This window comes from Myodes glareolus, chromosome 24 (assembly GCF_982192425.1).
Source record: "Myodes glareolus chromosome 24, mMyoGla1.1, whole genome shotgun sequence".
In the NCBI taxonomy this organism is placed as follows: Eukaryota; Metazoa; Chordata; class Mammalia; order Rodentia; family Cricetidae; genus Myodes; species Myodes glareolus.
Genome location: NC_142049.1, coordinates 46,560,479 through 46,573,533, shown reverse-complemented (window position 1 = coordinate 46,573,533; position 13,055 = coordinate 46,560,479). Strand labels below are relative to the sequence as shown.

The window sequence follows — 13,055 nt, the reverse complement described above, 5'->3', positions numbered from 1 at the left end:
CTGTCTCAGAGATCTGGCCTTGGCACTAACTGCACAGGGGACAGGGGTGGGAGGTAATGCTTCAGGACAGTCACAGGCCTGCAGGAGGGAGGAACAGTGGACTTTGGAGGCTCTGTAAGTCCTAACCTCATCCCACCTCAGTTTCCTCCTGTCCCCTTCTCATCTGTTCATGGGACCTTGAATGAATGCTGGGGCTGTTGGCTACTCTGCACCCCCATAATCAGAATACCAGAGAAAATAATTTAAGGGTGGTAAACAAATTGTTTGGGCCTGTGGGTACAGCCCTGCGGATCTCTGTGAGCCTGAGTTTACATAGCAAGTTCCAGGTCAGCCAGTCCCTTCTGGTGAGTGAGACTCTGCCTTTGAAACACATAAGCAGAATCCATAGCCTTCGGCTCAGTGGATTCCAGTGAGCACAACTCACAATTCACAACACACATTTGGTGTTGACAAATGTGCCATAACATAACAGTGAGCTGGGGAAGGGTGAAAGAGGAAGAGGCTTCCTGACTGACAGGAAGCAGGGAGGGTGAAGAAGGCAGGAACAAGATAGTCGCAGGGTCCCACCCTAGTGACCTGCTTCCTCCAGGTAGGTCCCAGCTTCTCCAGCCTCCCCAAACAGTAAGACCAAAGGGGAACCAGTGTCCACCACATGAGCCTGTGGGGAACATTTTATATTTATATTTTTATATTCATTTTGTATGTTTGTGTATCATCTTCCTCAAAATTCTCTAATACTTTGGTTCCTCCTACTTTCCTCTGGGATCCTGTAACTCTCTGGCTTCTGTCAGTCTGTCTGATTCAAGCTTCAGAATGTGAGCCCTGCATGGCAGGCTCTGTGCCTTGATGCATCATAGCATGCAAAGTGCAGGCAAGGAGAAGCAGAGTACCCCGGAGAGAAAACAGTGAAGAGCTTGCCGGGCAATAGGAAGCTGGTGCTTTACCATCCAGCACCTGGGCGGCTGACGCGTGTTCCCAGCATTTGCTGGACAGCCACGCTAGCTGCACCAGTGAGAACTCATGGGAGTTCTGTCTCAAAAACCACGGTGGAGAGTGACTGTGGAAATCACTCTGTGTGGACCTCTGTCCTCTAACTGCATGCGCCAGCATGTGCACATGGCTGTATGAGCAAGTACATATAAAACACGCACACACTTCAGCATTCAGTGAGAGAGCATGCTTGCCAAATGTACTGTTCTTTGCTTTTTAGCTTAAGATATATACACAAAGCCTTAGTAAAGTTCCTGCTAGAAGCTTAGGACTACAATGGAAGGAGGAAGTAAACCCAGGTTAGCACTCCAGCTTCGCCTCTTTCTGACTCTGTTGCATGGAGCCTATTCTGCAACCCTGAGCCTCAGTGTGCTCATCTGTAAAGTGGGGACAGGATACAGTTGTAGGGTGAGACCAGAGTGTGAATTCAAGCGCCTCGACACTGTGCATGGGAATGGCAGCTAGCAAGAACCCGCCTCCATCTCTCTTTCCTAATGATCAATCATTGTTAATAGGCTCCATTTATTACAACCCTGTCACATGCTAAGCATTGCGGGGGCTGGAAAAGATATTCTTCCTGCCTTTAAATCCCACTGGGCACACCAGGCTTGCTCAGGAGCTGATGAGAGCAAGGCAGTCCATTAGGAGGGCTAATTGAGCAGCCAGGATCAAGATGATCGAGTAGGACTGAGTCAGGGCTAGAGGGGGTATGCTGAGCCCTCAGGGACGTCATGGAGATCCAGACCACATCCTTAGCTACTCTGGAGGAAGTCCCCCAAGAGAAACCCATCTGATCCTTGGCCATAGGGCAGGAATTTATTTGTCAGCGCTATTTCCCTGCCCCGTGTTCGCCATGTGTCCATGACTGGTCAATCACAGCGATCTGGTGGTTAGAGATGCTTGGTTAGGCTGGGGTGGGAGAATGGGTAGGGACCACAAGACCCAGAGGAAGGAACCAGGGACTGGTGTTGACAAATGTGTCATGACCTCGCCTGGGCCTCCCCAGAGCAGGACAGACACCTGTCAGGCTTTTGCCATTTTCTGGCTGAGTGACTTTGAACGAGTTAACTTAGCCTCTCACAGCCTATCTGCAAAATGGAGTTGAGAAATCAAAAGAAACCTCCATGTACATTAAAAGTGATCATTCTAGGGTTGGAGAGATGACTCAGAAGTTAAGAGGCCTGGCAGCTCTTCCAGAGGACCCAGGTTCAGTTCCTTGCACCCACATGGCAGCTCACACCTGTCACAGCTCACACCTGTAACTCCAGTTCCAGGGGATACAACGCCTTCTTCTGACCTTGGGCTAGAGGGCATGCTCGTGGTAAACATATTTACACACAGGCTAAATGCACACATATAAAATAAATAGTAAACAAATACATAACAAAATAAATCTAAAAAATATTGTGACCATTCTATTACAGTGCTTATCAGTACTTATCAAAGCTCAATGCAGGATGGTCATCTTCAGCATTGTTAAAATAAGATAGCTGGCTGTGGTGGAACAGGCTGCAGTCCCAGCATCTGGTAGGTGGGAGCAGGGAGATTGTCTTTAGCTACAGAGCAAACTTGAGGTCAGTCTGAGCTGTATGCAGCCCAGGCTAGAAATACTATTAATTTAGAAATTGTAATCACAAATGAATATGAATCCAGAGAAGGTTGATTTCCCTCATGTGTAGATCACAAGTGCACATTCCATTGGGGGAAGATGTTTCTGGAATGTTGAGAGGTGCTGAACTGGCACAGGAGAAAGAGCACAGAGAAACTTGGCCCCAAGATTTAGATCACTGGTTAACAAATGCGCCCCTTACTGTGAGAGGCTTCAGCTCCCTGCACTGACAGATTTAAACCACCTGCCGTGCACACAGATGCTTTCTACTTTTTAAAAACAGTTGCTCCAATTATTTTTGATCTGCCATCAGATTCTGCAGTGTGAGAAGCACTGTGTGCAATGGTGACTGTAGGGGACTGTGGGAAAGTCAAATTCCCTCCCTGGTCTCAGTTGTCCTGGGTATGAAACCACCATGGTGCCCAGCCACCCTCACGGCTGCCCAGCCACCCTCACGGCTGCCCCAGGTCAATGCCAGTAGCAGCAGCTGGGCCTGTGCTGTTTGGAGGGTACTCGGTCGGGTGTGGAGATTGAGATGAGTCAATTCTGCTTCAAGGAAGCCACCGGGGCCCCTGGAAAGGGTGGGAGGTGGGAGGGGTAGGGACCGCTTCTCCCTGAAGCTCCAGTATGATGGAAGGCGATAGGGAGTAACTGGTGTTCATCTTTCTTTTTGACCCAGCAGCCTTTTGGACAGCGAGGGAGAGGACCCCAGGTACCGTCTTGGGACAGGTTTGGCATGGGTGGGGTGCTGAGGGCTGTGGGTGCGAACACTAAGTGTGAGTCCAAGGTTGTGCAGTCACAGGTTCTCAGAAGCGTGAGACTAAGCCTGGCAGCTTCAGTGAAGGCAAATTGATTACAGAGGGGAGGGGAGGACATGAACCTTAGACGAACAATGCTTGTGTGTCAGAACCAGGGCTGGTGGTGCACCTGTAATCCCAGTACCTAGGAGGGGAAGGCAGGAGGACCAGGAGTTCAAGGCCAGCCCAGAACACAAGAATCTCTGCCTTTAAATAAATAAATAAATAAAAGGGTGTAGGGACTGGAGAGATGGCTCAGTGGTTAAGAACACTGGCTGCTCTTCCAGAGATCCTGAGTTCAATTCCCAGCAACCACATGGTGGCTCACAACCATCTGTAATGAGGTCTGGCGCCCTCTTCTGGCCCTCAGGCATACATGCGGGAAGAACACTATACGTAATAAAAAATAAAATCTAAAAAAAAAAAAAGAATTAGTAGGAAACAAATAATTGGAAAGATAGTTCTTGAAAGGCTCCAAGGATATGAGAAAAAAAAAAACACCCACCTTGTCTCTAAGAAGCAGTGATGGACATCCTTCATGCTACACAGAAAATTCAGTCATGTTAAATATGCTCAATGAAAGACTAATGGATGGTTGACAAAGATGGCACAGCCTTCTCTTCTTCCCTGAGAACGCAGGCAAAGCCTGGAGGCTGTGTGCTGGGCTGGCGAAGCTGATCCTCTGTGCAGCTCATCGGCCAACTAAGGCTTCCCCCCAGCCTCAGAGACACCTCTCCTGCTACTCTGCCTTGCCTGCCACCTCTTCCCCACAGGCCCAGCCTCCCAAACCGTAGTGATTGTATGACTTGAGCCCAAACCCAGACATGGCATGTGAAAGTCCAGATGTATCTAACGAGAATAAAATAACAGGCAGTTCACGCTGGAGCTGTTGGGAGTGGGCAGTGCCCATGCATCTCCCTGGCTGATTCCCCCACTTTGTAAGATTCTTCTGATGTGCCATGTGGGAAGGGCCGTGGTTCATGCTTGGAACTTCTCTCTCAGCTTCCTAATTGTAGGTGGCCACCCACATGGTACAGATTCTGTCAATTATTGGGCCCAACCTGGCTGTGGTCGGAGCACCCTGTTGGCCTGAGGCCTTGGTTTGCTTGTTTGAACCTAGAGTCAAGGGTGAGGCTGAAAAGTCTGCCAGGCTACTCCTCTGACCCAGGAAGTTTCCCCACATGGGGCATTTCCATCCTATTCTCCCCCTTAAATGATCCGACTGCTGGGTCTCTTCACCACGTACCCACATGGTCAGGGAGTGAGGCTTGCCGGCCTCACCACATCTAGGCCACATCTGCAGACTGGGTGCCAGGGCCTGCAGAAGCACATGGTGGGGTTTGAAGGAGCTAAAATCTCTCTGGGGGGGGGCAGGGTGGTGTCCAGCCCATGGTGTGACTGACCTGTGTCTTTCTCCCACTGCAGCAGCCCAGAGCGGGAGACAGCGGCTGACTCGGATGTCAGGTACCTGTGCTGAGCGTAAACGCCTGACTGGCAGGCTTCCTCAAAGGGTCCAGGAACAGCTGGGTCCCGGGAAGAGCTCTGGGCTCCGCTGTGTTCCGGGAGTTGCCATACCTCTGTATAGCATGCCTGTTAAAGCAGCTTCTGGGGTGAGGGGAGTCGGGAAGAGGGGCCTTGGAAACCACAACACACTGCTTGTGAGTGTCCCGGCTCTCACATAAAAATGTCCTTTGTGCAGAGTTCAGCAGCTGCTGAGGGATTAAAGGAGCTGGGTCAGGAATTGCTTGGTTTGGTGACAGTTGGGGATCCTCCCTGCCGCACGTTGAGATGGGGCTGGTGGAAGCTGGTGTAGATGGGATGAAAGTCTTGTTCATAGCCACCCGAGGCTTAGACTTGCTAGGGCTTCCACTAGGCCTCAGAACACTGATTCATGTCTGGATGCAGTCTAGTCTTGCCTGAAGAGGCTCTATGGGGGGCTTCTCTGACCGGGGAGATTTTCCTCCCAAAGCCCATGTCATGGGGGACCTCCCCCATTCTCCTTGGGTCTCCCTATATACCCATGTGATCACATAGTGAGTTCCCAAGTTAGGCTGTCCGCAGACCCTCACACGTGGCTGCATACTGGTTCCCTGGGATTAGAGGTACAAAGGGGGTTGGAGGAACTGGAGATCCTTTTGGAGGTCTGAAACCATCAGGAAGAGCGTGACTTACAATGCAGGACCCATCACAGATTCCTGTCACGTGACCTGTCTGTCTCAGTACATCCACCCTCTTGCTCCAGTCTAAGCCATTGATTGGCCTGACAGTTGCTCTGAGAATGAGCCCCCGGGGAAGAACCTAACCCTCACCACCAGTTTGTCCTAGGACCAGAGGCCCTGTGGCCTATGCATCTCAGAAACCATGGCTGCTAAACGCCACTGTGGAGGAGAACATCACCTTCGAGAGTCCCTTCAATAAACAGCGGTAATAGCATCTGACAGAGAAACTGGGGAGGGCTGGGTGTGGTCTTGGCACTTGTGGGCATCCTAGAGTCCAGCTACCACTATCTAGTCCGTCTGCAAAGGGTCCAGAGGTGCATGGGGTTCCAGCAGCCCCTTCCCGTGTGTGAGAGGAGGGAGAGGACATTGCTGCTTTGTCTAGCTAGGATGGGATGGGGCTGAGCTAGGCATGGTTACCCTTGCAGTTCCCACTCTCCTACGTGTGCTTGTCCCTGGCAGTAATACCCTTATGCCCATTTTATGGGTGAGGAAAGCAAGGTTCTGAAGCTTAAATACCTTACCCAAGGTGAGCCAGTACATTACTGAAATGGGTGTCAAATCCAAAGTGACCTAAGGACATGTGTCACCGAGACACTCTGAAGTCTCCCTGGGGGCTGGCTGGCTCCTGCTCAGACTAAGAGCTGGCCAGAAAAGGATGAGAAGTGCAGGCTAGGCAAATATTTGATCAACCATCATCATTACCACCTCCAAACAGTCAGCAGTGGTTTTCCCAGATGGTGCCCCAGCATGAGCTCTGGCTACAGCATTTCCCACTGCTCGGGGACCATAAGCCCCATCTCATCCCTCACTCAGCCTGTTTGCTTCCATACAATTTCATCCTTCAAATATTTAACTTTCCCCAGGCTGTGTGGGCGCTGACCTTAGCTCTTTCATGCTCTCCTGGTGTTTGCTTGCATTAAAGGAAGTGCATTAAAGCCAACGCTCACGGGGGCACAGCAAGCCACAGACTAATGACCATAACAAGATTCAGGCCCCACTCTGACCAGGCCAGTCAGCTAACCCCTGTCCTTACTCTCCAGGTACAAGATGGTCATCGAAGCCTGCTCCCTGCAGCCGGACATAGACATCCTGCCCCATGGAGACCAGACTCAGATTGGGGAACGGGTTAGTGGCAGACCCCACCCTGCTTCCTACCTATGCTCCCATTGTGCCCTGAGGTTCTTCTTCGGAAGAATGAATGGTGGAATTGGACAAAAGAAAAGCATGAAGAACTTCAAGTAGTGTGAAATTGTGACAACCATTGTGCTGTGTTGTGTGTCTTCCCCTGGGGAGACAAAGAAATCTCTTTACCCCAGATAGGGCACCAACAACAGACCAAAAACCAGTTCCATCCAAGTCTGTCTTAGTGAACCCGTGAGTCTATTGGGCGTTAGTTAAGGCAGTATGACTGTTTCAAAGGCAGCTGCATCACCCAACACCCACTCCAACATGGCTAATAACTCACAAAAGCTGCTTCCCTGCAGCAGTCTGCACAACTTACTGCAGTGTGGCCAGATGGAGTCTCTCTTCTGCAGCAATTGCTTCTGCTGTTATAACCATGAATCTTGTGAGTTTCAGGAGCTTTCTGAACCTTGTGAGTTTTCCTTACTTCCTGAATACCATAACGTTCCTTAGCTCCCTGAGTCTTATAAGCTTCCTTTCTCCAGGAGAGAATGTTTCAGTTTGGAGAATATTTACACAGCACCCTGACTGATGACTGGACTACACATCAGATGGGGTGACTCCATCTTCTCATAGAGCTCCAAGTGCACAGTGAGAACCTGAAGGGCTGAGGGCATGATCTCTTCCTCTGCTTTGATGACAGGGTATCAACTTGTCTGGTGGCCAGCGGCAGAGAATCAGTGTGGCCCGAGCCCTCTACCAGCACACCAATGTTGTCTTCTTGGTGAGTGCCCCAGCCGAAGTCCCCCGTGGACACACACATCCGACTGCCTGGTTCCCTAACACTCATCATCATCATCCAACAACCCCCTAATCAGGAACAAACCTCTCCTGCTAGATACCCAGCGTCATCTTATAGAGAAACCAAAGCAGGCAGGAACAGTGCAGATAACCTATTATGGACTTCCCATTGAGTCTTCCAATCACCTTGTGAGCAGGCAAGCCGTGGTTAGAGACTACTTATCTATAGGACCAAAGAGCAGCCCCAGCCATCAGAATACAAACACCTGGAGTGTGTGACACCACTTCCCAGCTTGTGCTCAGGTTAGACATTGCTAATTAATTTCTGAGTTATTTCTCTAGGGAAGTCAAGCTGGCCTCAGAACCCCTCTCAACACAACACTCCAACTGTCAAACATGAGACAAAACTTGTCCACCTCATGCCAAGCTGTGTCTCATGTTCCTTGGTTGATACTGAAGACTCTTAATGCCCAGCCCTTGACCTTGAAGATTTGAAGTTTGATTAAGGAGACAGACTCACATATGTGCAGGAAATATAGCCGGTGCAAAGCTATGTAGTCCAGACCATGAGACAGTTGTGATGACCAGAGTGATCAGGGAGGGCTTCCTGGAGAAAGCCTTGAAGAGTCAATTAAGTAAAAAGAAAATGGGGCATTCAGACAAAGTCTCAGCACAAGCGACCTCAGCTTTCTGATCCTGGCTTTATTCTGTCTCCCGACTCTCAACACACACAGCTCTCCTCACCAGTGATACTTGACGTAAGTTCTTAGACCTGACACAGAGTCAGCAGTTTGCGAGGTTCTAGGTCATCCAGGGTCCCATCTGATATTTAATGACTGTGAAGAAGAGTCCAGTGGCTACCTTCCTCCATTCGTTAAGTTCATCAGTAACAGGGACAGGCTCAGGATGTGAGATCCTGGGGACCTTGCAGGCAGGGGTGTACAGACTGCCAGACCTGGCTCTGCACAGGGTTGTCCCTGGGACAGAGAGGGTAGGACACAGGAGCAGGATTCGTGCTTAGGTGAATGCTGGGTGGAAAGTGCTTCATGCAGAAGGCAGAGCAGTGTGTCATGCAGAAAGGACATGGATTGGAGGGAGCTTGGGAAGGACAGATGAGAAGTGGGAATAAAAAGGGGGGGCTGAGCAAACTTGGAGAGACTTGGGTACTGTACCGAGGAGTTCAGGCTTCATAGGCGATGGGTAGCCATGGATGCCTCAGAGGACCAGAAGTCGATTGCTAATGTCTGTTTAACGGTGGTAAGTAAGACACTGGAGTCCTAAAGAGGATAGGTGGGTATTTCAAGGCCACAAAGCTAGCTGGTGTCAGTACCTAGATCAGCTTCGAGAGGACTCTGGAGATTTCTGCTCACGTCCACCTATTCCCCTCACACTTTATCATCTCTCTCAGGATGACCCTTTCTCAGCTTTGGATGTCCATCTGAGTGACCACCTGATGCAGGCCGGCATCCTGGAGCTGCTCCGGGATGACAGGAGGACAGTGGTCCTGGTGACTCACAAGCTACAGTACCTGCCTCATGCAGATTGGGTAGGGAACACAAGGGGACAGACTGTGGAACGGTGTGTGCGTGTGTGTGTGTGCGTGCGTGTGTGTGCGTGCGTGTGTGTGTGTGTGTGTGTGTGTGCTCTTCAACAGAACAAATCCCATCCCAGCAGCAATGGCTGATGGTCACAAAGCACAAGACACCAGCCCTGGATGGTTTTGTATAGGCTAAGAAATACTTACAGTTCAGAGACTTGATGTCACCTGGGCTTGCAGACATTCCCTACTGGCTTGGTTCCCTTCTGGTGTACCCTAGGCTAACCTTGGCTGTGGATGATCCTGTTCCACAGTCGTCAGAGCCAACTCCCCGGACCATTGGCCTTCAGGGATGGGTTGGGTGGCGCCTCAGTCAGATGCAGAATGCTGGAAGAACAGTGGCAGTAGTCCTGCAGACAGCACTCCTGCAGAACATGGTGTTGTGACCCCCACACTGATTCCCCCCACCCCCCGTTCTTCAATAGGTGGGGCATAGTTTTTCTCCATCTCATTGGGAATCATTTAATGCTAAGATAAAGATAATTGACCACCTGCCTACTCCTGTGTCGAAACCTCTGTGGATAGCAGCCACACATCTGAGACCCTCTCTGAGCTTCAAGTCTGAGCCAAATAGGTCTTTTAATTAATTTCTTTCGAAATAAACCTTCCTTGTGGAGTGAGAGCCTCCTCCACGATGAAAAGGGCAAAACAATTCTGAAGCTATTAAAAACAGGTTAAATGGCTTCAGAAAGCAAAGCAGTGTGGTTGTATTTGAGGACAATCCTGAGTCCAGTAAAGCAAACATGGAGGTGTCTGCCCCGTGAGGTCCTTGTGCACAGAACCTCAGGATGGGTGGGTGCCAGTTAAAGCTGGCTCTGCATGATGGTGACACTGGGTGCTTCAGATACAGTTTGCTGTACTCCCAAAGGGCACAGCCACACTCACTTGGACTAACAAGCATGTTACCACAACTGATAGACTCTACATCAGGAACAGCTCGGGATAGCGTACAGTTGGCCTGCTCAGTGTCTGGAAATTGATGCTGATGGGTCCTGGGGGTAACCTGCCAATCCTGGCCAAGGTACTCGTTAGATCTGCTAGGGCACCCACTGAGAATGATATGGGTGAGGGTGGGTTACCAGGCTGCGCAGTACATCAAGATGGCCATCCCTCTGTCTCACACTTCTCTAAGCTACCTATATTGTGGCTTCCTTGGCAGATCATTGCTATGAAGGACGGCACCATTCAGAGGGAGGGGACACTGAAGGACTTCCAGAGGTCTGAGTGCCAGCTCTTTGAGCATTGGAAGACCCTCATGAACCGGCAAGACCAAGAACTGGAGAAGGTAAGAATATGGGGACCAGACAGCCATCCTCAAGTAGAAGGTTCTACTAAATCTGAACTCACAAGGCCTGCCTGTCCTCATCACACACACACACACACACACACACACACACACACACACACACCCGGAAGTCTCCCAAAGGACAGATGTGGGGTTGTCCTGAATTTGCTCTTCCAGGGCATAGCTGACACCTGTGCAGGGACTCAGGACAGACAGCTTCAGACGCACACAGATGTCCAGATACCACTTAGCTGAAAGACTCCCGAAAACCAGCTCAAACTATCTAAACAAAGAAAAAGGGGTGGTGGTGGTAAGGAATTGTTGGTTCGTGAAACCAGAGAGTCCCAGGAGAGTTGTGGCTTCGTTCGGTCACTGGTTTCTCTCTGTCTCTTTGCTCCACTGCTCCCAGATCAGCTCCATTCTCACAGCGGCGGCGCTGTGTCAGCAACCTAGGGCTTCCCTCTGCCACCAGAGAGCGTTTCTCACGGCTCAGCAGAACCTTCTCATTCATCCGGTCGTGGGCTCACCCTGATTGGATCATTCCTGCTGGGATGATGGAATGTGAGGGTTAGCCAGTCCACGGTTGTGTGCCCACCTGAGTTGCCTGCATCTCAGAGGCTGAGAGCAGGGCAGAATCAGGTGTGATGGTGCATACCTATAGTAAAAGACTGGGGAGGATGAGGCAGGAGGATGGAGAATTCAAGGCTGGTCATAGACTCCTTCACACGCACAGAAGAATAGCCCCCTCTGAGGTAGCAGGTGGCTGTTAGTTGATAAAGCAAAGAAATTAACTCTGGCAAGATGAGCATGTGTCCACGTGTACCCTCCCCAAAGTAGAGATAACCTTCAAGCCACTGGTCACTAGTGTAGCTGCCCCCAGCCTCCCCTTCCCCACAAGCACTCCCTGAAGACACTGGTCAGTGTCCATCTGTCTTTCAGGAGACAGTCATGGAGAGGAAAGCCCCAGAGCCGTCTCAGGGCCTGCCCCGTGCCATGTCCTCCAGAGACGGCCTTCTACTGGATGAGGAAGAGGAGGAAGGTATGGACCACCAGCCTGGGAGTGCAGTTAACTCCGACAATGAGCTAGATCCTTTTAATAACTGACAAGAAGCAACCTTCAGAAAGGTGTGTTGGGGCTTGCAGGTTTAGAGATAGAGCCCGTCATGGCAGGAAAGGTGTGGTGACAGGAATGAGGCTGTGGGTCACTTTGTATCCACAATCAGGCAGCAGAGAGCCGTGAATGTTCAGCTCACTTTCTCCTTTTCATTCAGTTTAGTACTGCAGCTCATGGACCGGCGCCACCCATCTTGGGCAGGCCTTCCCACCCCAATTAGCCTATTGTAGATAATCCCTCTCAGTGTGCCAAGCGACTGGTCTTATAGGTGATTCTACTTGACAGTATTAACCATCACACACAGAGACTGAAACACGGGGTTCTAGGCATGGTAGAATACTGTGGCTTGATTGCACATCTTTCTTTATCCTATATGCTTTCCCATCTATAAGTGGGAATCAGATGTCCCCTGGTTCACCTTCAGAGGGTTGTGATCTGTGAAGCTACGGGGTGGGTTCTCGCGCCCTACAGAGGAGGCGGCCGCGAGCGAGGAGGATGACAACGTATCCTCGGTGCTGCATCAGCGAGCTAAGATCCCGTGGCGAGCCTGCACCAAGTACTTGTCCTCGGCCGGCGTCCTGCTGCTGTCCCTGCTGGTCTTCTCCCAGCTGCTCAAGCACATGGTCTTGGTGGCCATTGACTACTGGCTGGCCAAGTGGACTGACAGTGCCCTGGTTCTGAGCCCCGCTGCCAGGAACTGTTCCCTCAGTCAGGTATGACTGCAGCCCACAGCAGGGTGGGCAGAGAGGAAGATGGGGACTGAGCCCACATACCACCCCAGGATACTCTCATGACCCCCCCCCCCCCCCCCCTGCAGGAATGTGCCCTGGACCAGTCTGTCTATGCCATGGTATTCACTGTGCTCTGCAGCCTGGGCATCGTGCTGTGCCTTGTCACCTCTGTCACTGTGGAGTGGACAGGACTGAAAGTGGCCAAGAGGTTGCACGACAGTCTGCTCAACTGCATTATCCTGGCCCCCATGAGGTACTCCAGACCCGATAATTCCAGGGCAGGTCACTATGCTTTGAGTCCCAAATCCCTCCTCTATAAGATGCACGCAGATGGCTTCTGTCACAGCGTTGTGGGGATGACTCAAGCCAGGGTATCCTTATGCAAGAAAGAGAATTGACATTTACTCAGCAGACCCTGTGAGCATTTTACATGATTGGCTCATCTGACGTTCACATCAGCCTTCAACATGAGCATCTGCAGACTTTGGGTAAAGGTTAACTCCTTTCCCTAGGTGGTGTAATCTGTCCACCTCAGTCCACAAGTTCCTCTGCCTCCTCTCTCCCCTCCCTCTGCAGCCTGCAGTTTCTGGCACTGGGAGCAGGATTAACTGTTCAAATTGCCCTCATGTGATGGAGCAGAGCTCAGAAAGTGCCGGGTGTCTAGAAGCTATAACATCACACCCGAACCACAGAGACAAACTGGTTACCTGGTCTCATGCCTTCCAGACCTCTGGTACCCTACTTCACAGCTGTGCCCCTGCCTGGCTACAACTGTACTTCCAACCTTGTT

General features: G+C 50.9%; 1 protein-coding gene across 3 annotated transcripts in view; it reads left to right on the top strand.

Annotated features, from left to right (window-relative positions):
* Abcc8 (ATP binding cassette subfamily C member 8) overlaps nucleotides 1–13,055 on the top strand; it is a 73,951-nt gene that overhangs the window by 49,043 nt on the left and 11,853 nt on the right. For 2 of the 3 annotated variants that reach the window (XM_087901512.1, XM_085682762.2), the window contains 10 exons: nucleotides 3,282–3,311; nucleotides 4,822–4,860; nucleotides 5,722–5,820; nucleotides 6,656–6,740; nucleotides 7,441–7,521; nucleotides 8,947–9,084; nucleotides 10,295–10,420; nucleotides 11,360–11,459; nucleotides 12,006–12,247; nucleotides 12,352–12,518. In XM_087901512.1, coding sequence (XP_087757638.1) covers nucleotides 3,282–3,311; nucleotides 4,822–4,860; nucleotides 5,722–5,820; nucleotides 6,656–6,740; nucleotides 7,441–7,521; nucleotides 8,947–9,084; nucleotides 10,295–10,420; nucleotides 11,360–11,459; nucleotides 12,006–12,247; nucleotides 12,352–12,518 — 1,107 coding nt within the window. Of the gene's footprint in view, nucleotides 1–3,278; nucleotides 3,312–4,821; nucleotides 4,861–5,721; nucleotides 5,821–6,655; nucleotides 6,741–7,440; nucleotides 7,522–8,946; nucleotides 9,085–10,294; nucleotides 10,421–11,359; nucleotides 11,460–12,005; nucleotides 12,248–12,351; nucleotides 12,519–13,055 lie in introns of all 3 variants that reach the window. The other variant, XM_085682761.2, reaches the window with a different exon arrangement.